Source organism: Narcine bancroftii, chromosome 2, assembly GCF_036971445.1.
Source record: "Narcine bancroftii isolate sNarBan1 chromosome 2, sNarBan1.hap1, whole genome shotgun sequence".
NCBI classification, from domain to species: Eukaryota; Metazoa; Chordata; class Chondrichthyes; order Torpediniformes; family Narcinidae; genus Narcine; species Narcine bancroftii.
The window spans coordinates 89,267,977-89,282,881 of record NC_091470.1 but is presented as its reverse complement, the minus strand read 5'-3'; the positions used below and the strand labels follow the sequence as shown (position 1 = coordinate 89,282,881).

At 45.1% G+C, this 14,905-nt stretch overlaps 2 protein-coding genes across 10 annotated transcripts in view; one reads left to right on the top strand and one right to left on the bottom strand.

Moving 5' to 3' along the window:
* Positions 1 to 594, top strand: part of LOC138753883 (papilin-like) — a 104,256-nt gene extending 103,662 nt beyond the window's left edge. For all 3 annotated transcript variants that reach the window (XM_069917420.1, XM_069917418.1, XM_069917419.1), the window contains one exon: positions 195 to 594. In XM_069917420.1, coding sequence (XP_069773521.1) covers positions 195 to 214 — 20 coding nt within the window. In that variant the 3' untranslated portion in view covers positions 215 to 594. The remainder of the gene's footprint in view (positions 1 to 194) is intronic.
* LOC138753884 (protein numb homolog) overlaps positions 585 to 14,905 on the bottom strand; it is a 143,736-nt gene continuing 129,415 nt past the window's right edge. For 6 of the 7 annotated variants that reach the window (XM_069917424.1, XM_069917423.1, XM_069917425.1 and 3 more), the window contains 4 exons: positions 9,423 to 9,710; positions 7,686 to 7,847; positions 7,454 to 7,588; positions 585 to 2,719 (listed from right to left, as the gene is read on the bottom strand). In XM_069917424.1, coding sequence (XP_069773525.1) covers positions 2,070 to 2,719; positions 7,454 to 7,588; positions 7,686 to 7,847; positions 9,423 to 9,710 — 1,235 coding nt within the window. In that variant the 3' untranslated portion in view covers positions 585 to 2,069. The remainder of the gene's footprint in view (positions 2,720 to 7,453; positions 7,589 to 7,685; positions 7,848 to 9,422; positions 9,711 to 14,905) is intronic. The other variant, XM_069917421.1, reaches the window with a different exon arrangement.

The following is a 14,905-nucleotide window of genomic DNA, read 5'->3' as shown; positions in this document are numbered from 1 at the left end:
GCCACCCATGTTCAGCCCTACTACAGCCCTGGTTCCATCCACCAACAATTACAACCCTTGTGGAAATTACAGCTCCTGGTATAGTCCTCAGAAAGGAGTCACACAGCATTGGGCTTTATGTCGGCAGAACAAGAGTAGATAATAAAACCATTAGATCATTCTCTGACTGGTTGACAAATTTTTTTCTGTTGTAGGTCCACTTAACTTGCAGTGACCTACCACGGTGCACTATAGAAATATGGAGAGGTGCTACAAGCAACTTATGAAAAGGCAAACCACAGTAAAAATAAAAAGCCGTGATACCTACTTTTTCATGATTCAAGAAGGTTTTGCATTTTTGATGATATATAAATTTAGAATTAAAAGTTGATGCATTATCTTGACTCAGATGATGGAGAATACAATTTAAGGATGGGGAGTTTATTCTTTCCAAAGAGATATTTTGATTTGTCTGCATCCAGAAGTTGTGAGGAAACCGTGGCATTGTTACAAGCAGAACATGGAGAAGTTGGACCCACTCACTACTGTGTTGAGCACTTGTTACTCCTCTGCTAAACCTCGGAACACACATTAAAGACAAGATGTTTATATCAATGTATATTGTATACTGTTTATTAACGTTTCCATGAATGGCAAATTAAACAACCAATGTATTTTGGACAGTGGAAAATACAATAACCTTTCAATCAACCAATCACAGGAATTTTAAAGAGCAGGTGTGAGCAGAAATCCTGCCAAGATGGGTGTAATTAAAAGAGCATTTCTGCCCCTCTCTATACTGTGCAAAATCAACCTCTCTGATCTACCCACCTCTTTCCCCTCATAACTAGCCCAGTTACCTGCCCAAATTTCCTTGCATAGCTTGTTTTCAGCCTTTTTTTAAAATAATGGTTTATTATTGAGATACGTTTGCAGTTTGAGCTAAAATGTGGATTTTGATCTGGCATTTTCTTTGGTAAACTTAAAATATTTGCTGGTTGTGAGATCCATGACTGAGTTAGAGACAGGCGATGAAAATATCGCCGAGTACTGGAATTGGTCATGCTCAACTACATTGTCAACATCCCCACTACAATAGTAAATAACAACATAGATTTCCAATCATCAGAAAGATCTTCAAATATGGTTAGTCTTCCAACCATTTATTTGTTAAAGATTATAAATCTCCAGTATAAATTTCTTTCTTTTTATTTTACAAGTGATTGTAAGGCTCGTGCAAGTCAAAATTAAAAAAAAACTAGAAAGTATGTCTGTTTAATAATCAACTGAGATGTTAAGTAACTGCAACGCAGAGGAGCTGACCAATCACCATAAAGGAGATTGGACAGAGTACCACAAGAGACCAATAAGGAGCCTGCTTACTAGTATTGTGCAAATCCACATTAATCATTCCAGCAACCAAACCTGGCTGGTTACTTAAAAATCTATTCACTGTTGTAGAGGAACAAGAACATTTTCATCAACACAAAACAAAGACTTGCTGAACAGAATACAAGATTGATCATGGTTAATGTATACCATAGCAATACTCTTGACTTAAGATCATCTGTTCAAGGGAGTGTGTTGCCCACAGCAAAGAGGCCGTTGCAAACACCAGTTTAGAAGACGGAATCACATACATTAGCATCAGCAATAATCCACTCTCTATATACATTTCGTACAACCTTTCGGTCTTTTACCTTTGGCAAGATTACTTACAGCTCAATTTCCATACTATTAAAATATATGTACTAATGCATAAAAATAAAGATTTTGGCATCAATGTATTCATATTGGAAGCTCCAACACAGAAACTGCAGCATCTTCCTGCAATCCCACCACAGAATACCCACATAATAATAGGCAGAAAGAATTTACAAACAGCAGCTGATCCCCTACATGCACCATTAAGATGGAAGTTTTTCCAAGGCAGATGTTGGACTGACCATCGACCTGACTGGATGGTTGAATTCCAGCTTTGCATCATGTCTATAATGGTTCTCAGGGACTGCTGAAGCAGTTCTTCATGCCCATTATCAATACTGAATGCTTTCCACACACTCACCTGACAGAGAAAAAGAGAGCCTTGCTCAAAGTTCAATCTCAAAAGTCTTGTGTAGGTCACTAGAGAATGGATTAGTGGGAGAGGGGGTGACCCGATGCTTTGATTTACACTCCAGTGCATTCCACTGAGCTTCAAATGCATCCTCGGGAATGCCTGGAGGCATCGGACTGGCTCTGCTTTCTGCCGTCCAGTTGCTGCTTTCCGCCTCATTGAAAGTTGCTGAACCGTTAACATTGTTGCCAGGTTTAAAGTATGGGCTAGGTGTTGCAGCAATTCCCACTCTGTTATGAGGTTGTAGTGCAGGGCTAACCTGAGGATGGTCTGCTGTGCCAAAGACATTTGCAACCATTTGTGAAGGAGTCATTCCCACCACAGGCAAACTTGGAGCTTGAAACAGAATTCCGTTGGTGACCTGCAAAGTGTATGGCTGAGTGGGCACAAATGCAGGCTGCATGGGGGGGACCATGCTGGCCAGTGGGGCTGCAGGGCTGACAAACACGCCGCTTTGAAAATTCTGCGGAGCTGCAGGAACGGCCACTGCAGGCTGGGGCGACGGCTGCATCCGCACACACTTGGACACTTCTTCCAGCCAGCGGTCAGCTTCTGACGGCGTGCGCTTGTGACTGGGCTGAAAGGGAGTAGTTACAGCAGGGCCTGTGCTCCAATCACCACCTGCTGAAAAACAAGAGGGGAGAGCGAGAAATCAATCAAACTCAGCAGCAATTGCGTCAGGAGGAATCCAATCTAATGGAATTTAACTCAGACAAGTGTGATGAGCTCAAATCACAGCAGCATGTGCAAAAACAAGGCCCTGGACAGCATTGTAAAGCAGACCTAGGGGTAGAAGTTCATATTTCACTGAAAGCAGCAGGAAGGTAGGCAGATGAAGGCGGTGCTTGGCAAACTTGCCTTCATCAGTCACGGTACTGAATGCAAGACATGGCGTTACAATTGTACAAGACCTTGGTGAGACCATACTTGGGAATATCATGTAAAGTTCTAGTCACCCAGGTATAGGAAAGATATCATTAAGCTGGAAAGAGTGCAGAATGTTACCAGAACTGGTCGGCTTGAATTATAAGGAGAGACTGGATAAGCTGGGACTTTTCTCCCTGGAGCTTAGGAGGCTCAGCAGAGACATTATGAGGTTTATAAAATCATGAGGGGGATAGATAAGGTACAGAATCTCAGCCTTTTCTCCCCAGGAATGAGAATCTAAAACTAGAGTGTTGAAAGGACCTGAAGACACCTGCTTCACACAAATGGTGGTGGGAGTATGGAATGAGCTGCTAGAAGATGTGGTGGAGTTTAAAGAACATTTACACAAGCACATGGATAGAAAAGGTTTAGAGGGATATGGATCAAACGCAAGTTGGGCCAAAGAAACTATTTCTGTGCTGTCAAACTATGGCTTTATAACTTGGACAAAGACTGTCAGCAACAGGAGACTCCTCTGGCTCAAGAGAATAGGAACAAATTCAACTCTTTTTCTTACAAAAGTCCCATTGTATATTCTGAGTTGAAGATTGCAGCCAAAGAAAGCACATCAATGTCTCTTACTTTTTGTTGTAGAAGCTGAAGGAAACTCCCTGAGGTACCTAACCACTTTTAAGAAGCATTGGTAACTGCTCACCATCACACAAACCAACATGGCTTATCAACTCTTAATCTATACCTCCCACTGCCTCAGGAAAGCTGCTGATATATTCAAGGTCCCATGTAATCCTGGGCACCTTGCCTCCCCCCCCCCCCACCCCCCCCCCCCACTATTCCATCAGGCAGAAGATACATGAGCTTAAAAACTTAATTCCAGATTCAAGAAGACTAAAGTGGAGCTCTCATAGATAAAGGATGATACCCTACCACTGTTTTCCCTAAACTGTCATTTGTCTTTGCAACACCACACCCCGCGCTCTCTGCCCCACTGTACCACGCCCCGCGCTCTCTGCCCCACTGTACCACGCCCCGCGCTCTCTGCCCCACTGTACCACGCCCCGCGCTCTCTGCCCCACTGTACCACGCCCCGCGCTCTCTGCCCCACTGTACCACGCCCCGCGCTCTCTGCCCCACTGTACCACGCCCCGCGCTCTCTGCCCCACTGTACCACGCCCCGCGCTCTCTGCCCCACTGTACCACGCCCCGCGCTCTCTGCCCCACTGTACCACGCCCCGCGCTCTCTGCCCCACTGTACCACGCCCCGCGCTCTCTGCCCCACTGTACCACGCCCCGCGCTCTCTGCCCCACTGTACCACGCCCCGCGCTCTCTGCCCCACTGTACCACGCCCCGCGCTCTCTGCCCCACTGTACCACGCCCCGCGCTCTCTGCCCCACTGTACCACGCCCCGCGCTCTCTGCCCCACTGTACCACGCCCCGCGCTCTCTGCCCCACTGTACCACGCCCCGCGCTCTCTGCCCCACTGTACCACGCCCCGCGCTCTCTGCCCCACTGTACCACGCCCCGCGCTCTCTGCCCCACTGTACCACGCCCCGCGCTCTCTGCCCCACTGTACCACGCCCCGCGCTCTCTGCCCCACTGTACCACGCCCCGCGCTCTCTGCCCCACTGTACCACGCCCCGCGCTCTCTGCCCCACTGTACCACGCCCCGCGCTCTCTGCCCCACTGTACCACGCCCCGCGCTCTCTGCCCCACTGTACCACGCCCCGCGCTCTCTGCCCCACTGTACCACGCCCCGCGCTCTCTGCCCCATCATATACCACGCCCCGCACTCTCTGCCTCACTGTACCACGCCCCGCGCTCTCTGCCCCACTGTACTACGCCCCGCGCTCTCTGCCCACTGTACCACGCCCCGCGCTCTCTGCCCACTGTACCACGCCCCGCGCTCTCTGCCCCACTGTACCACGCCCCGCGCTCTCTGCCCCACTGTACCACGCCCCGCGCTCTCTGCCCCACTGTACCACGCCCCGCGCTCTCTGCCCCACTGTACCACGCCCCGCGCTCTCTGCCCCACTGTACCACGCCCCGCGCTCTCTGCCCCACTGTACCACGCCCCGCGCTCTCTGCCCCACTGTACCACGCCCCGCGCTCTCTGCCCCACTGTACCACGCCCCGCGCTCTCTGCCCCACTGTACCACGCCCAGCATCAAAATGAAGAGTGCCAGGCAGCAAATCAGCTTAGAACTATAATTACAGCACAGAAAAGGCCACCTCAGCCCCACTAGTCTGTGCCGAACCATTTTCTTAGTCTCTCTGACCTGCACCTAGTCCAGAGCCCTCCATACCTATCCCATCATGCACTTGTCCAAATTCTTCTTAAATATTAAAACTGAGCCCGCATTTACCACTTCAGCTGTGTGAAGTTTCCCCCTTAACCCATGTCCTCAGTGGAAAAAGCCGATCTATATTTACTCTCTATATCTCCCTCATAATTTTAAATACCTCGATCAAATCTCCCCTCATTCTTCTACTCTCCAGGGAAGTCCTAATCTGTTTAACCTTTCCTTGTAACTCAGTTCCTGAAGTCCAGCAACATCCTCGTAAATCTTTTCTGCACTCTTTCAATCTTATTGATATCTTTCCTGTAGTTAGGTGACCAAAACTGCACACAATACTCCAAATTTGACCTCATTTAACTTTACCACAACACCCCACTCCTGGACTCGTTACTTAGGTTTATGAAGGCCAATATGTCAAAAGCTCTCTTTACAACCCTATCTACCTGTGACACCATTTTTAGGGGATTATGTATCTGTATTCCCAGATCTTTGTTCTACTGCACTCCTCAGTGCCATACTATTTAACGTACATGTCCTTTCTTGGTAGATCTTTCCCACGGGCTGTGAAATTGATGAACAGTATCCTGTAAATGAGTAAACCATGCCAAAATATTTATACATTTATTTTAAATTGCATCTTTATGTACATATTTGATTATTATGTACTATGCATTGTGTATGTAGGTGTGTACACTATGGTCTGGAGAAATACTGTTTTGTCAGGTTGTACTGTATATGATAATAAATTTGAACTTGATCAAGAATGAATTTCATCTGCCATTGGTCTGCCAAATTTACCAGATGATAAGCCTCAGGCTATCCTACTCACTATCCACAACACCCAGTATCGTTTGGCCCGTCAAGTCTACTTAAAGTTATGACTGATGTATTTTTCACTCAAACACATTCTTCTGCCTTCTCTCAATAACCTTTGATGCCCTTACTAATCTAGAACCTGTCAACCTCTATCTTAAATCTTTCCAATGACTTGAATTCCACAGATTCATCACCTTCTGGCTGAAGACATTTCCTGGGGTGGCATAGTAAACATAGTGGTTAGCGCAATGCTGTAGCAGCGGCAACGACCACGGTTTGAATCCAGCAATGTCTGTTAGGATTTTGTACATTCTCCCTATGTCTGTGTGGGTTTCTTCCAGGTGCTCTGGTTCCCTCCCACCATTGGAAACATACCAGGGTTGTAGGTTAATTGGGAACCATGGGTTCGTGGGCCGAAAGGGTTTGTTACTGCGCTCTACATGCAGTATGCCTAAATATGCCTCTGCTCCAAAGGGACATCCTTTTTCTGAAGCTGTGCCCTCTAGTCCAGGACTCTTCCACTACTGGAAACATCCTCTGCACATACACTCTATCAGTCCATTCAACAGTCACCACCTTCTCCTGTGAGCTTTGGAGACACCTCAAAGCACTAAAGGAATTTCCACTAGTAAACCTCCTCTAAATCTAACATCACCATCCTCTCCCAAGCTAGCATCTCAGGACAGAGGCTCTGATTGATAGCGCAGCACCATCTTGGTACCAGGCTCCACCGTGTCAGGTTTCCAGAAAGACATTCTTAAAGCCACCTTCTTCACTGGCTCTTGGGAAGCTCAGGCCTGTGACTGCTCAAGATGTAGAAGGCACCATCATTTTCTGTGTCTACAATAAAATGAGGACAACATGCCAAAATACAAGACCATGTGTCCAAGCAGATATCCTTGCACCATCTGTGGCAGAAAATACCAAACCAGCAAAACAGCCTTTAGCTACTGAGAACCATAGAAACTGGACTGGAAACAAGTTGTCCTCAACTCCCAGGGGCTGGAGTGGATGTAAGGACAATGCAAAAGAAGCAGGGTTCCGAAATAATATTCTGCAAATTAAGGAGGATTGACAAGCCAGGTGGGATGAGAGACGAATACACAGTGTAAATCAGGTATTTGATAATTAATGTAAATACAAACTGTTAGCTGCAGTCCAGTTGAGTAACATTGTTGATGCACACTAAATTTGAAACAATCACCTACTTTGGAAGTTTTGCAACTTACACCAATCAATGAGACAATTTCCATTCTTTATGAGTTATACACAATTTGGTTGCAGAAGCCCAGATTTTCAAGAATTAGTTCTCACACTTTCATCTCCTGTCGCATCCATAAGTCACATGTATAAACCTACCTGCAGCAACTGTAGCTCCTGCATTGGTTGTTGAAGGACCCTGGGACCAAGGGTTTGTCTCTCGCACTGGCATCACTGTTGGAGACATGGCTGGTACTACCACAGATGCTGGGTAGACTGAGGACGCACCATTGACTACAAGGACAAAATATCAATCAGATTTCTAACTCAACAAACAATGCTCTGGGCAAAACTCATTCACCTCCGAATTGCTATCAAACCAGGTACTCACCTTGGGAGGCAGTTACTTGAGGAGTTACGTCCACAGTAGGCTTGTTCATTGGTGCAGAGGAGAAAGGATCCTCTGCTTGTCCACTGAATGCATGTGTTATTTGAGAGCATAAAGAGCTTATACTATCTATTTCAGCCACACTATCACCTTCCATTTCAGGCACTGAATAAAAGGCAGAAATATTTTAGTTTAAATCAATGGCAAATTAAGTGCCATTCATAAAACACAGGTTCATTTGCTGTATTCCAGTGTAGCCCATTGCATTGGCATTTTACAGTGCAGATCTCTGGAATGCAGGTAGAGGTGAGCCTGTCAGACTGACAGCCATCCCTGATGCCTTCAAAGGCTCAGCCACTGTCACACTGAACTATTGTACAGCGGCGCATCACTGATAGAGAAAAAACACCTGAACAATAAAGAACTGGGTGCTACAATTAAAAGCCACAATCCCACACCCAGCTAGGAGCAGCACCCAGAAGTTATTGGGACCAAAATGTAAAGATATAACAAATGGAACCTCACTTCAATAGTTTACCCAAATTACATGTCACATTTTCCTCTTTTTTAAGCATCTTGGCCACACGTCAAAATCTCTGAGGTAAAAACAGCAGGGTGTAGGCAAAGAAGGCAAAATAAAATCAAGGAAACCCAAAGATTGGGAAAGCAGTGCAGCCAAACAAAAAGGGGGAGACAGCAGCTTCCATCACAACAGGAGGGACCACAGGATTGGACATGAAGATCCTGCCAGTCCCCATACTCCCTCCCTGTGCTGATCATGGAGCAGAAGTGAGCAGAGCATGACAGCACTGAGGGGCCACATTGCCTGTTCCAGCGCCATTCATCATAGGAAGCTTGTCCTCATGATTCACTTCACAGCTCTGTGTGCAGACAGACCATGCTGGAGGCTCTGGACACTAAATGCACACAGCCATGGGGGTAGGGTGGAGCAGAAATTTGGTCTAGGCTAATTTATCAATTTAGACATACTGCATGGTAATAAGCCATTTCAGCCCACGAGTCCAAGATGCCCAATTTACACCCCCAGTATGAAATGGTGGGAGGAAACGGGAGCTCCTGGGGAAAACCCACGCAGGTACAGGGAGAATATACAAACTCCTTGCAGACAGTGTGGAATTTCAAATCCCAGTCCTGACTTCTGACGCTGTAACGGCGTTGCACTAACTGCTACATCAAACACGCCACCCCATGTCGGCTTTGTGATCGGAAATTGTCCAAGATGCAAAGTGTTGCCCTCAGCACAAGGCAGATAAATTTAAGATTATGGTCAAAAAGATAGAAGGAGTTGAAAGAACAAAAAAAAACACCCAAAAACTGGCAGAATTGACAGGAATTGATAAAATGCTGGATGAGTGTTTGAGATTCAGGAAGCCAAGAGTAAGCGGTAACTCTTTTCTGAAGGTTATGGACCAAATGGAAGGGTCCTCTCTCAGATACGTCTTGAATTATTTTCTTCAATCCAACAGATGGAAGATTCTATTTACCAACAACTACAATAAACAAATGCTTCAGGAACAAATTTCTCCTCATGCTTTCAGCAATGTGCTCATCCAATTTTACAGAAGAACATTCCCCATGAACTCAAGTAGAATGGATCTTTTCATAATTCTTAAACCTGCAACTCCCAAAATCCACACTGAATTCATTGCATGATAACTTCCATCCATTCTAAAATAATTATATTTATTTATTTATTTTAAACCCAAAGTACATAAATACCTGTATTTTTAATTTGGAAATCTGTTTTACGTTGTGTCGTTGAAGGCAACTCATTTATTCTCAGTGACATTTGCCTCTTAAATGGAGATGTTGTCTGGCTTAGTGCTGGGAACCCTCGGAAAGATCCCTGCCTGGCAAGCTGCTCTGCAGGTGCATGCCTTCTTGGTATTGCGTGTATGTTGCTCGATTCCTTGTTTTCTCCATCGGTGGACACGACCGATGGGGATATGGATGGAGTTGCAGGACAAGCAGGAGTATAAGTGGTTACAACTACTCGGTCTGGTTCAGCTGCAGATAAAACACAATACTCATGTCATAGTTTGAACATTTTGCAAAAGCACTGCTGCAGGTAGAAAGTACAGTATGACCTTGAAAATGGTGTCACAGGAAGATAAGGTGGTCAGAAAGGCTTTCATTAGTTAAGAGTATTGAATATAGAAGTTGCATGGCCATGTTACAGTTGTAGAAGACATTGGTGAGGCCCCATTTTGAGTATTGTGATCAGTTTTGTTATTGGAAAGATGTTGTCAAGCTGGAGTGGGTGCAGTGATTTACGAGGATGTTGCCAGCAGTCGGGATGTGAGCAACAGTGAGAGATTAAGCGTGCTAGGCCTTTATTCCTTGGAGCGCACAAGTACATAAAACCATAAGGAGGAATAGATCGGGCGAATGCAGTCTTTTGCCGAGAGTATGGAAATCAGTAACCAGAGGAAACAAGTTTAAGGTGAGGGTCAGAGGTTTGACTCCACGGCTAAAGAAATTCCTCCACATCTCTGTTTTAAACAGACGCTCTTCAATCCTGAAGTTGTTCCCTCTTGCCTTGACTCCCTACCATGGCAAACAACTTTTCCACATCTACTCTGACCATGCCTTTCAGCATTCAAAATGCTTCTATGAGTTTGCGCTCATCCTTCTGAATTCCAAGGAATACAGTCCAAGAGTCTCATATGCAAATCCATTCATTTCATAAATCATTCTTGTGAATCTTCTCTGAATCCTCTCCAGTGTCAGGATATCCTTTTTGAAATAAGGTGCCCAAAACTGTACCCCATACTCCAAGTGAGGCCTCACCAGTACCTTATAAAGTCTCAACACCACATCTCTGCTCAAATATCTTATTCCTCAAGGTATGAATGCCAACATTGCATTCTCCTTCTTCATCATCGACACAACCCGGCAGTTAACCTTTAGGGTATCCTGCACAAGGATTCATAAATCCCTCTGCACCTCCGAATTTTGAATTTTTTCCCCATCCAAATAATAGTCTGCCCTTTTATTTCTTCTACCAAAGTGCATGACCATACCCTTTCCAACTCCGTGCTGCTCCTTTGTCCATTCTCCAAATCTATCAAGTCTCTCTGCAGCCTCTCCTTTCCCCCTCACTACCTGCCCCTCCACCTATCCTTATATAATTTGCAAACTTAGCCACACAGCCATTTATTCCGTAATCCATTTCATTAACGTTCAACATACACCACTGGTATCCAGTAGCCAACCAGAATAGGATCCCTTTATTCTCGCTGTTTCCCCTTGATCAGCCGATGCTCTTCCTGGGCTGGTATCTTTCTTGTCATTCCATGGGCTCTCATTTTGTGAAGCAGCCTCACATGCAGCACCTTGTCAAAGGCCTTTTGTCCTTTGTTCGGCCTCTTGGTGATTTCCTCAAAAAATTGCAGGTTTGTCAGGCAAGATTTTCCCTTTAAGGAATCCATGCTGGCTTTGGCCCATTTTGTCATGCACCTCCAAGTACTTTGTCACCTCATCCTTGACAATCAACTCTACCAACATCCCAACCACTGATGTTAGGCTAACCAATCTATAATTTCTTTTTGCTACCTCCCTCCCTTTTTAAGTAGCTGAGTCACTGCTGAAATTTTCCACTCCTCCAGAACCATGCCAAAATCTACCGATTCTTAAGAACATGAAATGGGAGCAAAAGTAGGCCATCTGGCCTGTCAAGCCTGCTCCGCCATTCATTTGATCTGATGATAGGCTCATCTCCACCTACCTGCCTTTTCCACATATCCCATAATTCCCCCACTCTGTAAAAAAAATCTATCCAACTATGTCTTAAATATATTTACTGAGGTCGCCTTCAAGGGGCAACAATTTCAATCGATTCACCACCCTCTGGGAAAAGCAGTTCTTCTTCATCTCCATCCTAAATCTACTACCCTGAATCTTGAAGCTATGTCCCCTAGTTCTAGTCTCCCCCACTAATGGAAACAATTTGCCTATCTCGATCTTATCGATGTCTTTCATAATTTTATGTTTCTACAAGATCCTCCCTCATTCTTCTAAATTCCAGCAAGTACAGTCCCATATGCTCAATCTCTCCTCATAGGCTAACACTCTCATCTCTTGAATCAACCTGGTGAACCTCCTCTGTACACTTTTAAAAACTTCCCTGTCCTCCATCTTCCCACTAATTTTTGCTTCCTTGTTTGCCCTCTCTTTGGTCTTTACTTTGCCTTCTCTTGTCAGCCACAGTTGAGTCATTTTTCTATTCAAATATTTTTGGAATTTACAGCATCTGTCCTGAACCTTCCTTATTTTTCGCAGAAACTCCAGCCATTGCTGCTCTGCTGTCCTCCCTGCTAGCATGCCTGACTGATTACCTTTTGCTAGTTCCTCTCTCTTATCCCTGTGATCTTCTTTATTCCATTAGTATAATAACACCACTACTTCTAATTTCTCCCTTTCAAACTGCAGGGCGAATTCTATATTATGGAATTCTGTGAATGAGATTGAGACTCAGATGGTATGTTACCTCACAGCTGCCAGGGTCAGGGACATGTCAGATTGAGTCCACAACATTCTGAAGCAGTAGGGTGAATAGCCACATGTTGTAGGGAATTAGGAAATAATCTGAAAAGCAGGACCTCAAGGGTGGTAATCTCAGGATTGCTGCGGGTGCCATGTCCCAGTGAGGATAGGAATTTGGTGCAGGGGGCAGGGGTTCAGATTTGTGGATCATTGGGATCTCTTTTGGGGAAGGTCTGACCTGTACAAAGGACACAGCCTGCACCAGATCTGGGGAAGAGACCAACATCTTGGTAGGTTGGTTTGCTAGACCTGTTGGGGAGGTTTGAACTAGTTTGGCAGAGGGATGGGAACCAGAATGTGAGTGCTGAGAATATAGGGCTGAAGGTGAAAAGCATGACGCAACGCCTTGTGGGTTTGTGAGGAAGGATTAATAGGGGAAGAAACATAAATGTAGACAGCTTAGGGGTTTCAATGTGTCTATTATGATGTTGTGGCTGTTAGAGACATGTTGACACAAGGACAAGATTGGATAATGCAGGTACCAGGGTTTGGGTATTTCAAAAGGGATAGGATGGGAATTAAAAGTGGGGGGAGAAAGAGTAGCCTTACTGGTCTGGGATAGCTCACAGCTGTAGAAAAGGAGGATGCTGCAGAGGGAGTGTATACTGCAGCAAGGGTGAGTCAGAAATAAGAAAGGAGCAATCACTGTAGGTCCCCAAATAGTCCACAGGACACCAAATAACAGAGAAGTAAGCAGATTTTGGAATGGTGCAGGAAATTACAGGGTTGTTGTTATGGGAGACTTCAACTTCCCAAATATTGATGGGGCAGAATTTGTCAGGTGTGTCCAAGAAGGATTACTGACAGTATGTGGACCAGCTAACTAGAGGAGAGGCCACACTGGATCTAATACTGGGTAATAAATTAGGTCAGGTGGTGGGGGAGCATTTTGGTAAAACTCCCTGAGTTTTAGCATCGCTACGGATAGGGGTTTTTAAAAAAAATCAGACTAAATGGGAAAGCATTTAATTGGGGAAGGCCTTATTACAATGGGATGAAGCAGGAACTAGGGAGAGTAAATTGGGAACACATGTTCTCTGGGAAAAACACAGAAGTAATGTGGGGGATGTTTAGGGACCATTTGCATGGGGTTCTAGCTAGGTCTGTCCCACTGAGACAGGGAAAAGAAGGTAGGAAAAGGAAGCCATGTTGACAGCTAGTTAAGGGGAAGAAAGAAGCATACATTAGATATAGGAAGCAAGAAACAGGAAGGGGTCATAAACATCATGAGGCACGAGAAGGCCTTGGTAAATAGAATTAAGGAGAACCCCAAGGCATCCTACGCATACATGAAGAACAGAAGGATGACAAGAGTAAAGGAATGGGTGCATATGAATAAAGGAGGCAACATGTACCTGGAGGTGGAGGAAGTTGGGGAGGTCCTAAACAAATACTTTGCTTCAATGTTCTCCAGAGAATAAGGTCCTTAGTCAAGTTGAACTCACAATAAAACAAGCTTGTGTGAGATCAGGGAAAACAAGCGCTGGATATTCTTAAAAACATTGATTGATAAGTCTGCTTAGCCAGACAAGATAAACCCCAGGTTGCTTTGGGAAGGGAGGGAAGAGACAGATGAGTGTTGAAAATTATCTTTGCATCCTTTTTGTCTTCCGGGGAGATGCTGGAGAATTGGAGAATGGCAAAAGTTTTTTTAAAAAGTAACGGGGGGATCCTGGGAATTATGGACCAGCGAGTCTTCCGTCAGTGTGTGCAAACTATTGGAGAGGAATTTTAAGGACAAGATTTATGAGCATTTGGAGAAGTACAGTCTTCTCAGGAATAGTCAGCATGAATTTGTGAGGGAGAGGTCATGCCTCATGAGTTTTTAAAAAAAACACACAAAAATCTGCAGACACTGCGGTTGAAGTAAAAACACACAATGCTGGAGAAACTCAGCAGGTCAGGCAATATCCTTTATATAGCAAAGGTAAAAATACATAACCAACATTTCAGGCTTGAGCATATGACATATCAAAGAGCCAGAGTAGAGGGGAGGGGTGGTCACAAAAACAGGAGGTGATAGTGGAGAAGGGAGGGAGGGGACAACAGTGATCAAGGGGAGGAGGTATGACTGGGCGAAGGGAGGGGAGTATACTGGAAAAAGGGGAAGGATAAGAGGAGAGGTTAGCAAAAACTGGAAAAGTCAAAGTTAATGCCAAGACTAGAGAGTGCCCAGACGGAAAATCAGGTATAGTTCCTTCAATTCCGGATGGTCTTGATGGGACAGTACACAAGACCATGGACAGACATGCGAGTGTGGGAGTGTGACACAGTACTGAAATAACTGGCTATTGGGAGAACCCAATAGCCACTCCATCACTGGTGCGGATGGAGTGAAGGTGCTCAGTGAAGTGATCTTCCAATCTGTGCCCAGTCTTCTGAGCCTAATTGAGTTTTTTTGAGGTTGTAAAAAAAGAAATTGATTAAGGTAGGGCAGTAGATGTGATCTACATGGATTTTCGCAAGGCATTTGACAAGGACCCCCATGAGAGACTCGTTCAGAAAGTCATGAAGCATTGGATCCATGGAACCTTGGCTGTGTGGATTCAGAAATGGCTTGCTTGCAGAAAGAAGAGGGTAGTAGTGGTGGATGGAATGTATTCTGCCTGGAAATCAATGACTAGTGGAGTTCCACAGGATCTGTTCTGGGACAATTT